Here is a 14,882-nt window from a genome sequence, read left to right on the forward strand (position 1 = left end):
TTCTCTTCATATCTTTAGTGCACAATAACGGAAGCCCACACGTGTGTCTGTACAGTCCTGGAGCAGCACACAGTCCTGCAGTCAGCACAAACAGCAGACCAATGAGTCAAAGAGGTGAGTGGGACTTAAATCTTTAAGCATAAAGAAGTATTACATGTGTTTTTAAGATTAATAATGATATTACAGGATGGGAATGTTATTATAGCGTTAGTCCTGAATGCGGCATGATAGAGCCACCGCTTAAGCAGAAACGAAACTGACAACTCTAACAAGAATCCTCTAACTGAAGTAAATGTGTTTTATTTTGATTTCTGTAACAATATTAAATAATATGCTAATGTGTATGATTTATGTTATCTATTTAAACTGTTAACGTATGACATTAACACAATTATATATATATATATATATATATATATATATATATATATATATATATATATATATATATATATATATATATATATATGTGTGTGTGTGTGTGTGTGTGTGTACTGTACATATTCCAAATATTCTAATTTCTGTAAATTGAATAATATGCAAATGTTTTTATTATTTATAAAATATATATATAAATTATATTATATTTATATTTATATATAAATATATAAATTTATAAAATGTATATATTTATATAATTTATTTTAACTGTTAACAAATGACATATAAATGAAATATGTTTATATATATATATATATATATATATATATATATATATATATATATATATATATATATATATACACACACTCACCGGCCACTTTATTAGGTACACCTAATATCACATGGTGTCAATCACATGGCAGTAACCTTGTACTGTTGTCTCAGCCTCACTTCACCGCCGCTTGCCATGTTAAAGTGTGGAATGATGGTCAAGCGCCCCCTAACTTTAGAGCATAGTGATTGGATATTTACTCATTGGATATTTACTCAATAGTTTCCTCATGTCAGCTCATGGACGTACTGGCACACACAGTCAATTCGGGGAGATATAAACTTACATGAATTATTTAAACGCAAAACCGAGAAAACCGCAATTCACAAGCGCGTATTGAACCGTGGAGGTCGTACCGTACGGTTCAATATTATATTGAGAACTGTGGCATCCCTTATATATATATATATGCCTCAGTGGCGTTGCTCGCTGCAGAAGTTGGGATATTCTCAACTTTTAAAGCACTATTGGAAGCAAATACCCCAGCTCAGACAGTAGTGTCAGTCTAATTTCATTGGCTGATGCTGCTATGATGATTGCATCATCCCCATCTTCAGTCACGCCCTCCGTCAAGCATTGACACTGAAGCCCTGTGTGTATCGGGCCTCACTGTTGACCAATAACATACAGGGGTTGGACAATGAAACTGAAAGGCTTGGTTTTAGAGCAGTAATTCATTAGTATAGTGCAGAGCCTCCTTTTGCAGCCAATACAGCATCAGTTGGCGTTGGGAATGACAGACACGAGTCCTGCGCAGCGGCCAGGGGGTCTCTGAGCCATCCTTTCGCAGAATGTTCAGGTTACTATGCGAGGCTGCTAAAGAAAAACCTTTCCTGACTCGCTCCTCCCAAAACACTCCAAAGGACTTAATAATATTTAGATCTGAGGACTACGCAGGCCATGGGAGATGTTCAACTTCATGTTCATCAAACCACTGCCAGCCCATAATCTGTCTGTCTCCATAGACTGCCTGCTTCTGACACACTTCTGCACATATTCGCTCTTCTTCACACAGATAATGCTAGTCCTGTTTTTAGTCCTGCCACTGTGCTGACATACAGGCATTAATAGCCCCGCCCTCTTTTAAAAAGAGCACAATCTCATTTGAATTTAAAGTGACAGTCACCAAAACAACACAGTTTGGAGCCTAAAAGGGGCAGTTTTACAGAGTTTTAGAACATTACTTGTGTGGTATTCATTCATTCATTCTTGTCGGCTTAGTCCCTTTAATTATCCGGGGTCACCACAGCGGAATGAACCGCCAACTTATCCAGCAAGTTTTTACACAGGGGATGCCCTTCCAGCTGCAACCCACCTCTGGGAAACATCCACACACACACTCATACACTTTGGACAATTTAGCCTACCCAATTCACCTGTACCACATGTCTTTGGACTGTGGGGGAAATCGGAGCACCCGGAGGAAACCCATGCGAAGGCAGGGAGAACATGCAAACTCCACACAGAAAGGCCAACTGAGCCGAGGTTCGAACCAGCGACCCAGCGACCTTCTTGCTGTGAGGCGACAGCACTACCTACTGTGCCACTGCCTCGCCCTATTTGTGTGGTATTGTGAACTGAAACTACACACTCCAGAGCAGGGGTGTCCAAACTCGGTCCTAGAGGGCCGGTGTCCTGGAGGGTTTAGCTCCAGCCCTAATCAAACACACCTGAACCAGCTAATCAAGCTCTTACTGGGTATACTAGGAACTTCCTGGCAGGTGTGTTGAAGCAAGTTGGAGCTAAACTGTGCAGGACACAAACCCTCCAGGATTGAGTTTGGACACCCCTGCTCTAGAAACATCCGAATCGCATTACACATCTTGTAAAAGGGCTCATTAAGTCTTTTTAAATTCTGATTGGCTGATTTGTAATGCTTTTCCAGTATCAACAAGTAACCTACTCCTGCTGAAATCACGCTCCGCAGGTTCATCATGGCGGATGATATGACGGCTCCTTTGCTCTCAGACTCCAGAGATTACGCTGACGATGGGATGCTCAGCAGCCCAACAGTGGCCATATTGGGCTCTGGAGATTTTTCCCGCTCTCTGGCTGTGCGATTGGTGTCCTCTAGGGTCCGGGTGGCGGTCGGGAGTCGGTGTGTGAACCGTATCCCATCAGGACTGTTCCCGGACGCAGTGGCGTTGATGAACCAGGAGGGGGCGGCAGCACAGGCAGCGTGCGTGGTGTTCATGGCGTTATTTCCCGAACACTACGGCTCACTTCTGGGTCTGAGGTCTGCACTCGCTGGGAAGGTGCTGGTGGATGTGAGTAATGCAGAAGTGCTGGATATCCATGGGCCATCCAATGCAGAGCGACTGGCCGAACAGTTTCCGGAAAGCCTGGTGGTCAAAGGTTTCAACACGGTTTCAACCTGGGAGCTGCAGACCGGGGCTCGTGATGGAAGCAAACAGGTAAAATTGGCTTCGGATCAGTGGTTTGGAGCACGTGTTCAATTGGCAAGGTCACTTTAATTATTCATTCATTCATTTTTTTTTCGGCTTAGTCCCTTTATTATCATCATGGCAAAGACAAAAGAAATAACTTGTTTACTTAATGACTTATTGTAACTATACTGACTAAAAATGTGTTGAAAAAAATCTTTGTTAAGCAAAATATTTTACAATTTAAATTTCACACCAGGGCGAATTATTTTGACTTATCTGGAAATATTCCCTCAATCATAAAGCCTCATTTAAACTAAGGCTGCGCAATACAGAGCATCTGGAAAGTATTGATAGCGTTTCACTTTTCCCACATGTGTTTATGTTACAGACTTATTCCAAAATGGATTAAATAAATTGATTTCCTCAACATTCTACACACAATCTCCCATAATGGCAATGTGGAAAAAGAGTTTTAAAAATTGTTGCAAATTTATTAAAAATAAAAAGCTGTAAAATCAGATGTACATCAGTATTCACAGCCTTTTCTCAACACTCTGTTGATGCACCTTTGGCAGTGATTACAGCCTCAAGTCTTGTTGAATATGATGCACAAGCTTGGCACAACTGTCTTTGGGAATTTCTGCCCGTTCCTGTTTGCAGGACCTCTCAAGCTCTATGAGGTTGGATGGGAAGCGACGGTGTACAGCCATTTTCAGATCTCTCCAGAGATGTTCAATAGGATTTAGGTCTGGGCTCTGGCTGGGCCACTCTAGGACATTCACAGAGTTGTTTTTAAGCCACTCCATTGATATGTTGGCGGTGTGCTTTGGGTCATTGTCCTGCTGTAAGATGAAGCGTCGCCCCAGTCTGAGGTGGAGAGCACTCTTGTGCAGGTCTTCATTCAGGATGTCTCTGTACATCGCTGCATTCATCTTTCCCTCTACCCTGACTAGTCTTCCAGTTCCTGCTGCTGAAACACATCCCCACAGCATGATGCCAACACCACCATGCTTCACTGTAGGGATGCTGTTAGCCTGGTGATGAGCGCCGCCTGCTGTTCTTCAAACGTAACGCCTGGCGTTCACTCCAAACAGTTCAGTTTGAGTCTCATCAGAGCAGAGAGTTTAGTTTCTGATGCTCTGAGAGTCCTTCAGATGGCAAACTCCAGGCGGGGAGTGTCTTCCGTCTGGCCGCTCTACCATACAGATGCCTGATTGGTGGATTGCTGCACAGATGGTTGTCCTTCGGTAAGGTTCTCCTCTCTCCACAGAAGAACGCTGGAGCTCAGACAGAGTGACCATCAGGTTATTGATCACCTCCCTGACTGAGGCTCTTCTCCCCGATCACTCAGCTTAGATGTCCGGCCAGCTCTAGAAAGAGTCCTGGTAGTTAAACATCTTCCACTTACGGATGATGGAGGCCGCTGTGCTTATTGGAGCTTTCAGAGCAGCAGAAATGTTTCTGTACGCTTCCCCAGTTTTGTGCCTTCAGACAATCCTGTCTCTGAGGTCTACAGACAGTTCCTTTGTCCTCAAGCTTGGTTTGTGCTTTGACATGCACTGTCGACCCTGAGACCGTATATAGACAGGTGTAGCCTTTTCAGATCATGTCCATCAGCTGAATTGAGCACAGGTGAACTCCAATGAAGCTGCTGGAACATCTCAAGAATGATCAGTGGAAACAGAATGAACCTGAGGTCCATGTAGAGCTTCACGCCAAAGGCTGTGAACACTGATGTACATGTGATTTTACAGCTTTTTATTTGTAATAAATTTGCAACAATTTCAAAAACTCATTTCCACGTTGTCATTATGGGGGATTGTGTGTAGAATGTTGAGGAAATCAATCCATTTAGGAATAAGACTGTAACATAAACAAGCGTTATCAATACTTTCCGGATGCACCGTATGTAATTTAAGCATCGGTATCGCAATGTGAGCATTCGCAATAGTTACAATACACAACCATGCAATGTTTGATTTTCTTCCAGTATTGTTCAGGCCTTATTTGAACTCCTTTACTTCCTGCTAATTCTCTAGGTGTTGATCTGCAGTAACAGCGCAGAGGGCAAGAGGAAAGTTATCCAGTTGGCTCGACACATGGGTTTCCATCCGCTGGATATGGGTGGCTTGTCTGCTGCCCGAGAAATGGAAGTCATGTCATTACGTCTGTTCCCGTCATGGAGTGGACCAGTCATGCTCACCTTCCTCCTCTTCCTCTTCTTCTACACTTATGGTTTCCTGCGGGGGATTCTGCTGCCGTTTATTCTGCAAGGGCACAGTGTGTTTTACCGTCTCGCTCTGGAGCTGGTGAATGAGAGTCTGCCGGCGGTCGCGTTGGTGACTTTGTCTCTGGTGTACCTGCCCGGTTTGTTTGCTGCGTTTTTGCAGCTCTGGAGGGGAACCAAATACCGGCGTTTCCCGCCATGGCTGGACAACTGGCTGCAGAGGAGGAAGCAGCTGGGTTTGTTGAGTTTTCTATGCGCAGCGCTGCACGGTGTCTACAGTGTATGCCAACCGCTGCGCAGAGTTACACAGCACAGACTCATCAATGCGGCGTACAGACAGGTGAGCACACTGTAGAACATGCTAGCATCAAAAAAACTCATGACAGTCCCTGATTATCAGGGGTCGCCACAGCGGAATGAACCGCCAACTATTCCAGCATATGTTTTACATAGTGGATGCCCTTCCAGCTGACACCCCAATTCTGGGAAACACCCATACACACTCATTCACACGCACACTCATACACTACAGCCAATTTAGTTTACGCAATTTACCTAGAGCGCATGAGTTTGGACTGTGGGGGAAACCGGAGCCTCATGACAGCATATGTAATAATAATCATCATCTTGTCAACTTCAAACATATACTAATACTAAATAATAAACAATAAACAAATGTCGAATACTTCACTCAGATTGACAATTGGAAGCTGACAGTGCTTTCTATATTTTTATGTTAGGTGCTAATTAAATCTGATAGACATTTGAAGTTGCAAAAATGCACTACCCCAGCTTTACATTTTTATTTATGGTGGTGTTTCATTCTGATAGACATTTAAAAGCTTACAAAATGGGTTACCCCTGTTTTAAAATCTTTATTTGAGGTGGTATTTCATTCTGTTAGACATTTAAAAGCTTACAAAATAGGTTACCACTGTTTTAAAATCTTTATTTAGGGTGGTATTTCATTCTGATAGACATTTGAGAGCCTACAAAATGGGCTAGCACTGTTTTTCCATCTTTATTTAAGGTGGTATTTCATTCTGATAGACATTTAAAAGCTTACAAAATAGGTTACCACTGTTTTAAAATCTGTATTTAAGGTGGTAGTTCGTTCTGATAGACATTTGAAAGCTTACAAAATGGGCTAGCACTGTTTTATCTCCTTATTTAAGGTGGCATTTCATTCTGATATACATTTACGAGCTTACAAATGGGCTAGCACTGTTTTTACATCTTTATTTAAGCTGGTACTTCATGCTAATCGAAGCATTAGAAAACCATTTAAAGCTAATTAAACCATTTAAAAAAAGTAATCAGGTGATCAAATGCTAATTTTAATTGATGGTTTAAGATGTTTATGTAAGTTAATGCGACTTGCAAAGATAATTTGATTCAACTTAAAAATTTACGACAGTATATCTAGAGTATAGAGTCTGCTGTGTGTTTGTCTGGATGCATCAGGTTAAAGCGGGTACAGAGGAGCCCTGGGATGAGCTGGCGGTGTGGAGATCTGAGTTGTACCTGTCCTGTGGAGTTTTGGGTCTGGGCGTCCTCTCTTTACTGGCCATCACCTCTGTTCCCTCTGTGGGAAACACACTCAACTGGAGAGAGTTCACATTTGTACAGGTGAGCCCATACAACAGAGATTGCTCCAGGAGGCTCCGCAGTACCTTTGCTGCTTGTTGAAACTACTTATTTAACACGAGTTGGAGTTTTTTGGGTGACAACTTATGTATGAGTTATGTTGAACTCACTTAAATTTGTAAATAACATTTAAGTTTACTCAATCGTTTTGTGTTGGGTCAACATGAAGAAATTGAGTGGAACCCAGCATTTTTTGAGTGTAGATTTTGGGTACTGTACACCAGCTCTGTAAGGACATCAATGGTTACAGGTTTTCAGCATTCTTCAAAACAACTTCTTTAGTGTTCAACGGAAGATTCAGCATATTCATTTTAATATATTTTCCATTTTCTCTTGTTTATTATCATAACGTATTTTACTTAATAGACCAAGCTTGTCAAACTCAATTTTCAGTACTGACCTGTTTAAATGCTTAATTTGTATAAATTAATGCACATCATACATTTACTGGCCACTTTATTAGGTACACCTTATGGGGTTGGACCCTCTTTTGCCTTCAGAACTACCTTAATCCTTCATGGCAGAGATTCAACAAGCTACTGGAAACATTCCTCAGAGATTTTGCTCCATACTGACATGATAGCATCACACAGCTGCAGCAGATTTGTCGGCTGCACATCCATGATGCCAATCTCCCGTTCCACTACATTCGAAAGCTGCTCCACTGGATTGAGATCTGCTGTGGAGGCCATTTGAGTGCAGTGAACTCATTGTCATGTTCAAGAAACCAGTCTGAGATGATTGAGCTTTATGACATGGTGTGTTATCCTGCTGATTAGAAATTTGCATTAACAAGCAGTTGGACAGGTGTACCTAATAAAGTGGCCGGTGATTTTATATTGCTTGTACAATAAGTGGGTTATAGTGTGGTCTAATTATTGTTCTTTTGTGTGTGTGTGTGTGTATGTATATGAATATATATATATATATATATATATATATATATATATATATATATATATATATATATATATACATACACAGTTGAAGTCAGAATTATTAGCCCCCTGTTTATTTTTATTTTATTTTTTAAATATTTCCCAAATGATTTGTAACTAAGCAATGAAATGTTCACAGTATGTCTCATAATATTTTTCCTTCTGGAAAAAGTCTTATTTGTTTTATTTCGGCTAGAATAAAAGCAGTTATTAATTTTTTAAAAACTATTTTTGGGACAAAATTATTACCCCCTTTAAGCTAATTTTTTTTCTCGATAGTCTACAGAACAAACCATCATTATACAATAACTTCCCAGAACAGAACAGAAATTGGGAAAAAAAAAATAAACAGTGGCGCTAATAATTCAGGGGGGCCTAATAATTCTGACTTCAACTGTATATATATACACATACACACACACATTTTTTTTTTCTATTTGTACTGTTATTTTCTCTTTTACCCTTGGTTAAACAAATCTGATCAATAAAGAAGTTTAAACTTGAGCGCGAGTACATTTTTCTGAACTATGTCTCCGGTCTGTTCCAGTCAGGTTTGGGCTACGTCGCTCTCACTCTCTCCATCATGCACACACTCTTCTTCGGCTGGGATTTTGCCTTCCACGTCGAGGCGTATCAGTTCTACATGCCGCCAATGTTCCTGTTAGCTGCAGTGTTGCCCTGCGCTGTTCTGCTGAGCCGATGTTTTCTGCTTCTGCCCTGCATCTCCAGCAGACTTTCAAGAATCCGCCGCGGATGGGAGAGTAAACGCAACTGCCCAGTCTTACAACACCACCATCTGCAGGCCAACGGAGTACCATAGCATTCAATCATTCATTTTCCTCCAGCTGAGTCCCTTTATTCATCAGGGGTCGGCACAGCAGAATGAACCACCAACTTATCCAGCGTGTTTTACACAGCGGATGCCCTTCCAGCTGCAACCCAGTACTGATGAAGTTTGGAGCTCAGGAAAAAGACTGAAGGATTTCTTGTTCATGATGGCTTTCAGCAATTGTTTATTTATGAAAAACTGAACGCGTGCGAACGCGTGCCTTACTTTTTTTAACCTCATACGATCTTACTTCAGGGTCACTTTCTGTCAGTGATAGGAGTCATATATTACAATCTAAAGTCAAAATGTTTAATGGGTTTGTTAGCTTTTAAGGATTGTCATGTCAAAGTATGTATTATTTCCAATAGTATCTGGATGCAGCCTTTATGATGCAGGCTGAGATTGCATCACCCAGTGATGCTATGTCAGACACAATCTACTCAATGGAGTGAGTGACGTCACTGTGAGGGGTGGGGTTAGGTGAGCGCATTGAAAAGTATTGGATGCAGCTCAGATTGCACTGCACTGAGTCTGCAGCCAGGCCCCTCTCATTATTTTTGCATTATATATATATATATATATATATATATATATATATATATATATATATATATATATATATATATATATATATATATTAAGAGTAAGATTGTACTACATTAGTTTTTTACCCGACGCTGCTCACTGTGTTAAGAGTAAGACCAGCAGTATACTGAGTACTAAAGATTTTTACAAAAACATTTAAGCATGCAAACAAAGTGCACCTGAACATTAGCTTTCAATAAAAAATAATGCAAATTCAAAATGGTCCGTTTGTAATATTTGCAATGATGCACACTGCAAATTCTAAATGCGCTGACAGCATACTTTGCAGGTTGTATTTATAGTGGATGTTGTACTACAGGAATAAAGTGTATAAAGAAATACATGTACAAGTCCTGTGTGTTTTTGCGAAAGCACGATTTACACCTTCAGCTTTATTTAACAAAAACAGCAGATGACAGACAAGCTGTCATTTAAATAAAATAAAAAACTATATCTGGTATCTGACCTCTGAAATAAAAAAAGAATCTAAAATAACCAGAACTCAACATTATTCATAGACTTTTTGACAACATAAAAACCTCTCAGAACTGGTCAAAGGAAACACTGCTGGAAGCGTCTGAATGCTCAGACTGTAATATAAAAAGTAACGCTGCAGATTAAAATAAAAAGCATCAGTCCCGTGTCTCTCGTCACCATTCTGAATGCGGATCCGCCTTGAACTTCATATAGTCCATCATTTTAAAGAAGGCAAGTTCAGTCTCATTGGCTGCAATGAAATATACAAGATTTCAGTCAGTACATGCAAACAATAACAAAACATGCATGAATATTTTCTGTGCTGAATCCATATGCAGCTGTAGTAATAATCCAAACAGAAATGATTGAGAAAAATTAATTGCTAATGCATTTAAACGTTTTTACCGAAGCATGCAAACAAAGCATATGTAAAAATTTGTTTGCAATAAAATTAAATAAGGTGTTTATTTTCTGCTGTAATAATAATAAACTGAACATAAATGCTTTAGAAAAATTTCAAATGCATTTAATTGCTCATTCCCCCCCAAAACATCCATTATATTGCTTAAATGCATACCAACACCACACGCTCGTAACCTGCAGCCCTCGCGCAGAATCAGCTTCTCATCATCCTCCAGACTCATTACAAGCTCATTCGTCTGAAATCAGTGGAATTATCATTCAGATTTATTGCTGTAGCGTATGATAAATATTAAATTTTATATATACAGCTGAAGTCAAAATTATTAGCCCCCGTTCATTCAAACACAGGGTCATGCGTCAAGTATCGCAGGTTGCTGCGGTGCAAAGTTCCAGCTTGGTGAACTCTGACCTGCGAAATCGCATCACTTGACTGCGTGAGACCAATCGAGGATCAAAACATGACCTCTCTGGACAGAAATTTAAAACATGGAGCAATCGCTCGCTTTTTAAAATCTTTTTTAAAATAGCTTGTTTAATCCCGTCCCTTTTCGCAGCGCCAAACGACAGACTATCGCAAGCTCAAACTCTAATGTGACCGCAGCTTTAAAGAGGCTAATAATATTGTCCTTAAAAAGGTTCTTAAAAATTAAAAACTGCTTTTATTCTAGCCAAAATAAAACAAATAAGACTTTCTCCAGACGAAAAAATATTGTCAGACTTACTGTAAAAATGTCCTTGCCCTGTTATTGTTTGGGAAATATTCGAAGAAAGAAATAATAATTCAAAGGGGGGCTAATAATTATGCCTTCAATTGTATATCAGGAATGCTCATAATCATGTAAGCATTTCAAAATTAAATATGCATATATTTATTAAATATGCATAATGCAAAAACGAAGAAAGGTAAGTACAGTCAGGGTGTCAGCAGGATCTTAAAATTCAAAAACAAATTGTTATGCTTTAGAAAGTCTTGAATCCACTGAAATATTGTGCTATAGGTCTTAAATCATTTTAAACAGGTCTTTATTTTTCTAAGTCCATGTCGGGAGTCTCGGGCTGACACTCACCAACACATCTCAGATTAAACTAAATCAATTATAAATCTTTTCCACTGGCTATTAGGCAAAATCCCTAGCATTTAGCCCTGAACAGGTCTGTTTTTCATTCAAAATGGTCTTGAAAAGGTCTTAAAAAGTCATTGACGCTGTAAAACCTGCAGAAACCCTGACAGCATTTTTAATTCTAAAAGATTGTAAGATTGTAATCATGCCAGTATTACATTATGATGTGTTTTATTTGAATAGTTGAGCTGGACTGAAGTACCTTTGCTCTGTGTGCTTGGTGTATAATTTTAAGTGTATCTGCAACAACAAAACAACATCAATGCAATTAATAAGAAATAGAGCGAGGAGATATGACAGAACTCTGATATCACCGTCTCATATCCTGATGATGTAAAAAAAAATAGAGGAATTAAACAATAATAAAATTATAAAACACTTCTCAAAAAACTTTAATGAATACAGGCTCAAATTAAAATACTGCTAAAAAAAATGTTCATGTTTCTATTTTCAGCAAACATGAACAAATAATATAGTAATCTATGGTAAGTACAGAATAGTGAACCAGACTATTATGAAGTACTGTTGTGGTGATTCTATAGTAGATAAGTTAATATAAACAAAAGACCCAATACTGTATTGTTGTACGACTATAGACATATTATTTTACCACAATATACCACAGTTTACTGTAGTAAAAAGTATAATAGTATAATGATAGAAAAGTACACAATAAATTTAGCTACACAAAGAAATAAACTATGTACTTCAGTGATATATAAACGATAAAATATGGCCATGCTGCACAGAAAAAGCAGTAAAAGTAGACTTACCATAGTCAAACTTTCTAAAAGGTGGAGGCAAACCAGCTCGTACTGAAATATCTTAAAAATAAAATAGGTTTAGTTTAGTGTTGATCATTTTATATAGTTAAATAGCAAACCCATCCCTGCTGAAAAATCCATTTTAAACCATCCCAAGCTGGTTGGCTGGTTTTAGCTGGTCGACCAGGCTGGTTTTAGAGGGGTTTTGGCTATTTCCAGACTGGTTTCCAGCCATTTCCAGCCTGGAAAATGACCATCTAAAACCAACTTGACCAGCCTGGTTTTAGCTGGACATAGCTGGGCTCCCAGCCTGGCTAGGCTGGTCAAGCTGGTCATCTCCCAGCCTAACCAGCTAAGACCAGGCTGAAAATGGCTGGAACCCAGCCTGGAAATGGCCAAAACCCCTCTAAAACCAGCCTGGTGATCAGCTAAATCCAGCCAACCATCCTAGGCTAGTTTAAGCTGGATTTTTCAGCAGGGATGTGATTTATTTTATGTTACTTGAAACGGCTGAGGTAAAGTTTTATATTTCAATTAATTCAGTAAAAACTTGTGACACACTCCCTATATTGTTTACTATAGTACTATGAATATTCGGACTGAAATCACATGGAGGTATGACTCCATAACAACATCAGCGCTATTTAACTGACTCATGTTGTACTTTAGTCATTTGCTGCTAATATGATTTCACTGTTTATAATTGGCAAAGAATACTTTTCTGAAATTATATTATTATTAAGTATAAAGTCCAAATGTGTGGATATGAATCCAACTTTACCTCAATCTTGAAACGTGAACTTTCAATGATATATTTATATAGCTATATTCAGTCGTCGTGTCTATTGAGGTTAAGTTGGTTTTATATTCACAAATTCAGACTTTCTCCTTAGTAAAATAACGTCTAAATAGTGAAACCATATTAGTAACTAGCAACTATCAAAATACAACAGTGGTCACGGTCATTTAAATAGTGCTAATGTTGTTTTAAAGTCATGCTAGCATCTGATTTCAGAGCGAATATTCAGAGTGCCATGATAAACAATATAGGGAGAGCGCCACAAGTGGACACTGAACGAGTGTGCGAATATAAAACCTACTTTACCTCAACATCATGTCTTACCTTGCTTCACAAATGAGATAAACTCGTCCACTGTCTGATCTAAATTCACATCTTTAAAAACCAGCGGTTTAAAGTTTCTGTGCTCGAAAGACCGAACCAGCCGAACCGTCAGAACCGCCCGATCGCACATCATCATCGCCACATCACAAACAGAGAAGATTATAGAAGATAATTGCACTGTTTTAGCGGACGTCTTAATTATTTATGATTAATTCAATGCGGTTAGTTTCCAGCATGTTCTGAGAAATTAATTCTAGACCAAAGCAGTCGCTACATCATCGATTGTGGCGACAGCTGAATCAGCCAAAAGCAATCGAGTAGCAAAACAATCGATAAGAAGCCACGTGGTCAATACCATAACTGTCTCCTCTTATACAGTCTAACAACAAACCGTTATAAGTCTACATTCGTGTTCGTGAATGATTTTACTGAAGGTTTTAGTGTTACAAATATTTTAGCAAACTTTCATGCCTTAAAAAGTTGTGCTATCTCTTTCCGGTTGCACCAAAACAGCATATATCTGTATTAAAGAAACTTTGTTTTGTGATTCTCAAGTGTTTATTTGCAGTTGTGAAGTGCATTTTGGGATGTTGATCTCTGCTCTGTCCACTTTTGATGCTGAAAATTCAACTCGACAGTTCAACAAAGTCACTTTCATTGACATTTTAGTAGTTTGAAATAATATAATGTATAAGAAATAATAATATCTAGATAAATAAGTCTTAAAATAGCAGAAAATGTGCTGGAAGTTTATAACAAGTTTGTTTTATGTAGCGTAAAACACCAACTCAGACAATATACCACTGCAAACTAATAATAAATGTTCATAAAGGGCACCTATTCCAACTTTTCAGGTGCCTTAATGCAACTCAAAAGCAAAAATAAATGGGTAAAAATAAAAACATTAATCATAAAATATTTAAAACAGCTAATTTACGAATATTTTTTGCAGTGTGTATAGCAATGACAAAGCACACTCTTAGAGAAATAAGCTTCAAATCATGCAGTTTCCCTTTTGGTCAAAGTCTTGAAAACAAGGGATATTGATAAGACAGAGAGAAGGTCTGAGTGCGCAATATTATCAAGCACATGATCAGTTGTAGACGTGTCAGAATTCAGTAAAATTATATAAAATGGTCATCAGTGTTGGTTACGTTACTTCAAAAAATTTATTAATTACAATTGACTAATTAAATCATTAAAAACTGGAGCTTATATTACCTTGATATACAGTTGAAGTTAGAATTATTAGCCGCCCTTCAATATTTCTTTTCCCAAATGATGTTTAACAGAGCAAGGAAATGTTCACAGTATGTCTGATAATGTTTTATTTGTTTTATTTTGGCTAGAATAAAAGCCGTTTTTAATTTTTAAAAACAGTTTTAAGGTCAAAATGATTAGCCCCTTTAAGCTATCCCCCCCCCCCCCCCCCCCCCCACCCCGATAGTCTACAGAACAAACCATCGTTATACAATAACTTGCCTAATTACCCTAACCTGCCTAGTTAACCTAATTACCCTAGTGAAGCCTTTAAATGTCACTTTAAGCTGTATAGAAGTGTCTTGAAGAATATCTAGTCTAATATTATGTGCTGTCATCATGGCAAAGAGAAAATAAATCAGTTATTAGAGATGAGTTATTAAAAC

At 38.6% G+C, this 14,882-nt stretch overlaps 2 protein-coding genes across 4 annotated transcripts; one reads left to right on the forward strand and one right to left on the reverse strand.

Annotated features, from left to right (window-relative positions):
* Window positions 1-37: 37 nt before the first annotated feature.
* steap3 (STEAP family member 3, metalloreductase) lies at window positions 38-8,936 on the forward strand. 3 transcript variants are annotated; one of them, XM_002663293.7, is made up of 5 exons: window positions 38-114; window positions 2,643-3,129; window positions 5,142-5,669; window positions 6,794-6,958; window positions 8,462-8,936. In XM_002663293.7, the coding sequence occupies exons 2-5, from the start codon at window positions 2,650-2,652 to the stop codon at window positions 8,732-8,734; spliced, it is 1,446 nt and encodes a 481-aa protein (XP_002663339.1). In that variant the 5' UTR covers window positions 38-114; window positions 2,643-2,649; the 3' UTR covers window positions 8,735-8,936. The 3 variants fall into 3 exon arrangements, with proteins under 3 accessions (XP_002663339.1, XP_068079626.1, XP_009302682.1); XM_068223525.2 differs by having other exon boundaries at window positions 8,466-8,936; XM_009304407.5 differs by having other exon boundaries at window positions 2,601-3,129; window positions 8,462-8,868.
* Window positions 8,937-9,689: 753 nt separating this feature from the next.
* Window positions 9,690-13,522, reverse strand: zgc:101851. Its single transcript, NM_001004675.2, has 5 exons — window positions 13,237-13,522; window positions 12,123-12,173; window positions 11,552-11,589; window positions 10,383-10,464; window positions 9,690-10,055 (listed from the first exon to the last, which is right to left on the reverse strand). Exons 1-5 carry the CDS (start codon window positions 13,367-13,369, stop codon window positions 9,979-9,981), a joined length of 381 nt encoding a protein of 126 aa, NP_001004675.2. The 5' UTR covers window positions 13,370-13,522; the 3' UTR covers window positions 9,690-9,978.
* Window positions 13,523-14,882: the final 1,360 nt, after the last annotated feature.

This window comes from Danio rerio, chromosome 9, assembly GCF_049306965.1.
Source record: "Danio rerio strain Tuebingen ecotype United States chromosome 9, GRCz12tu, whole genome shotgun sequence".
NCBI classification, from domain to species: domain Eukaryota; kingdom Metazoa; phylum Chordata; class Actinopteri; order Cypriniformes; family Danionidae; genus Danio; species Danio rerio.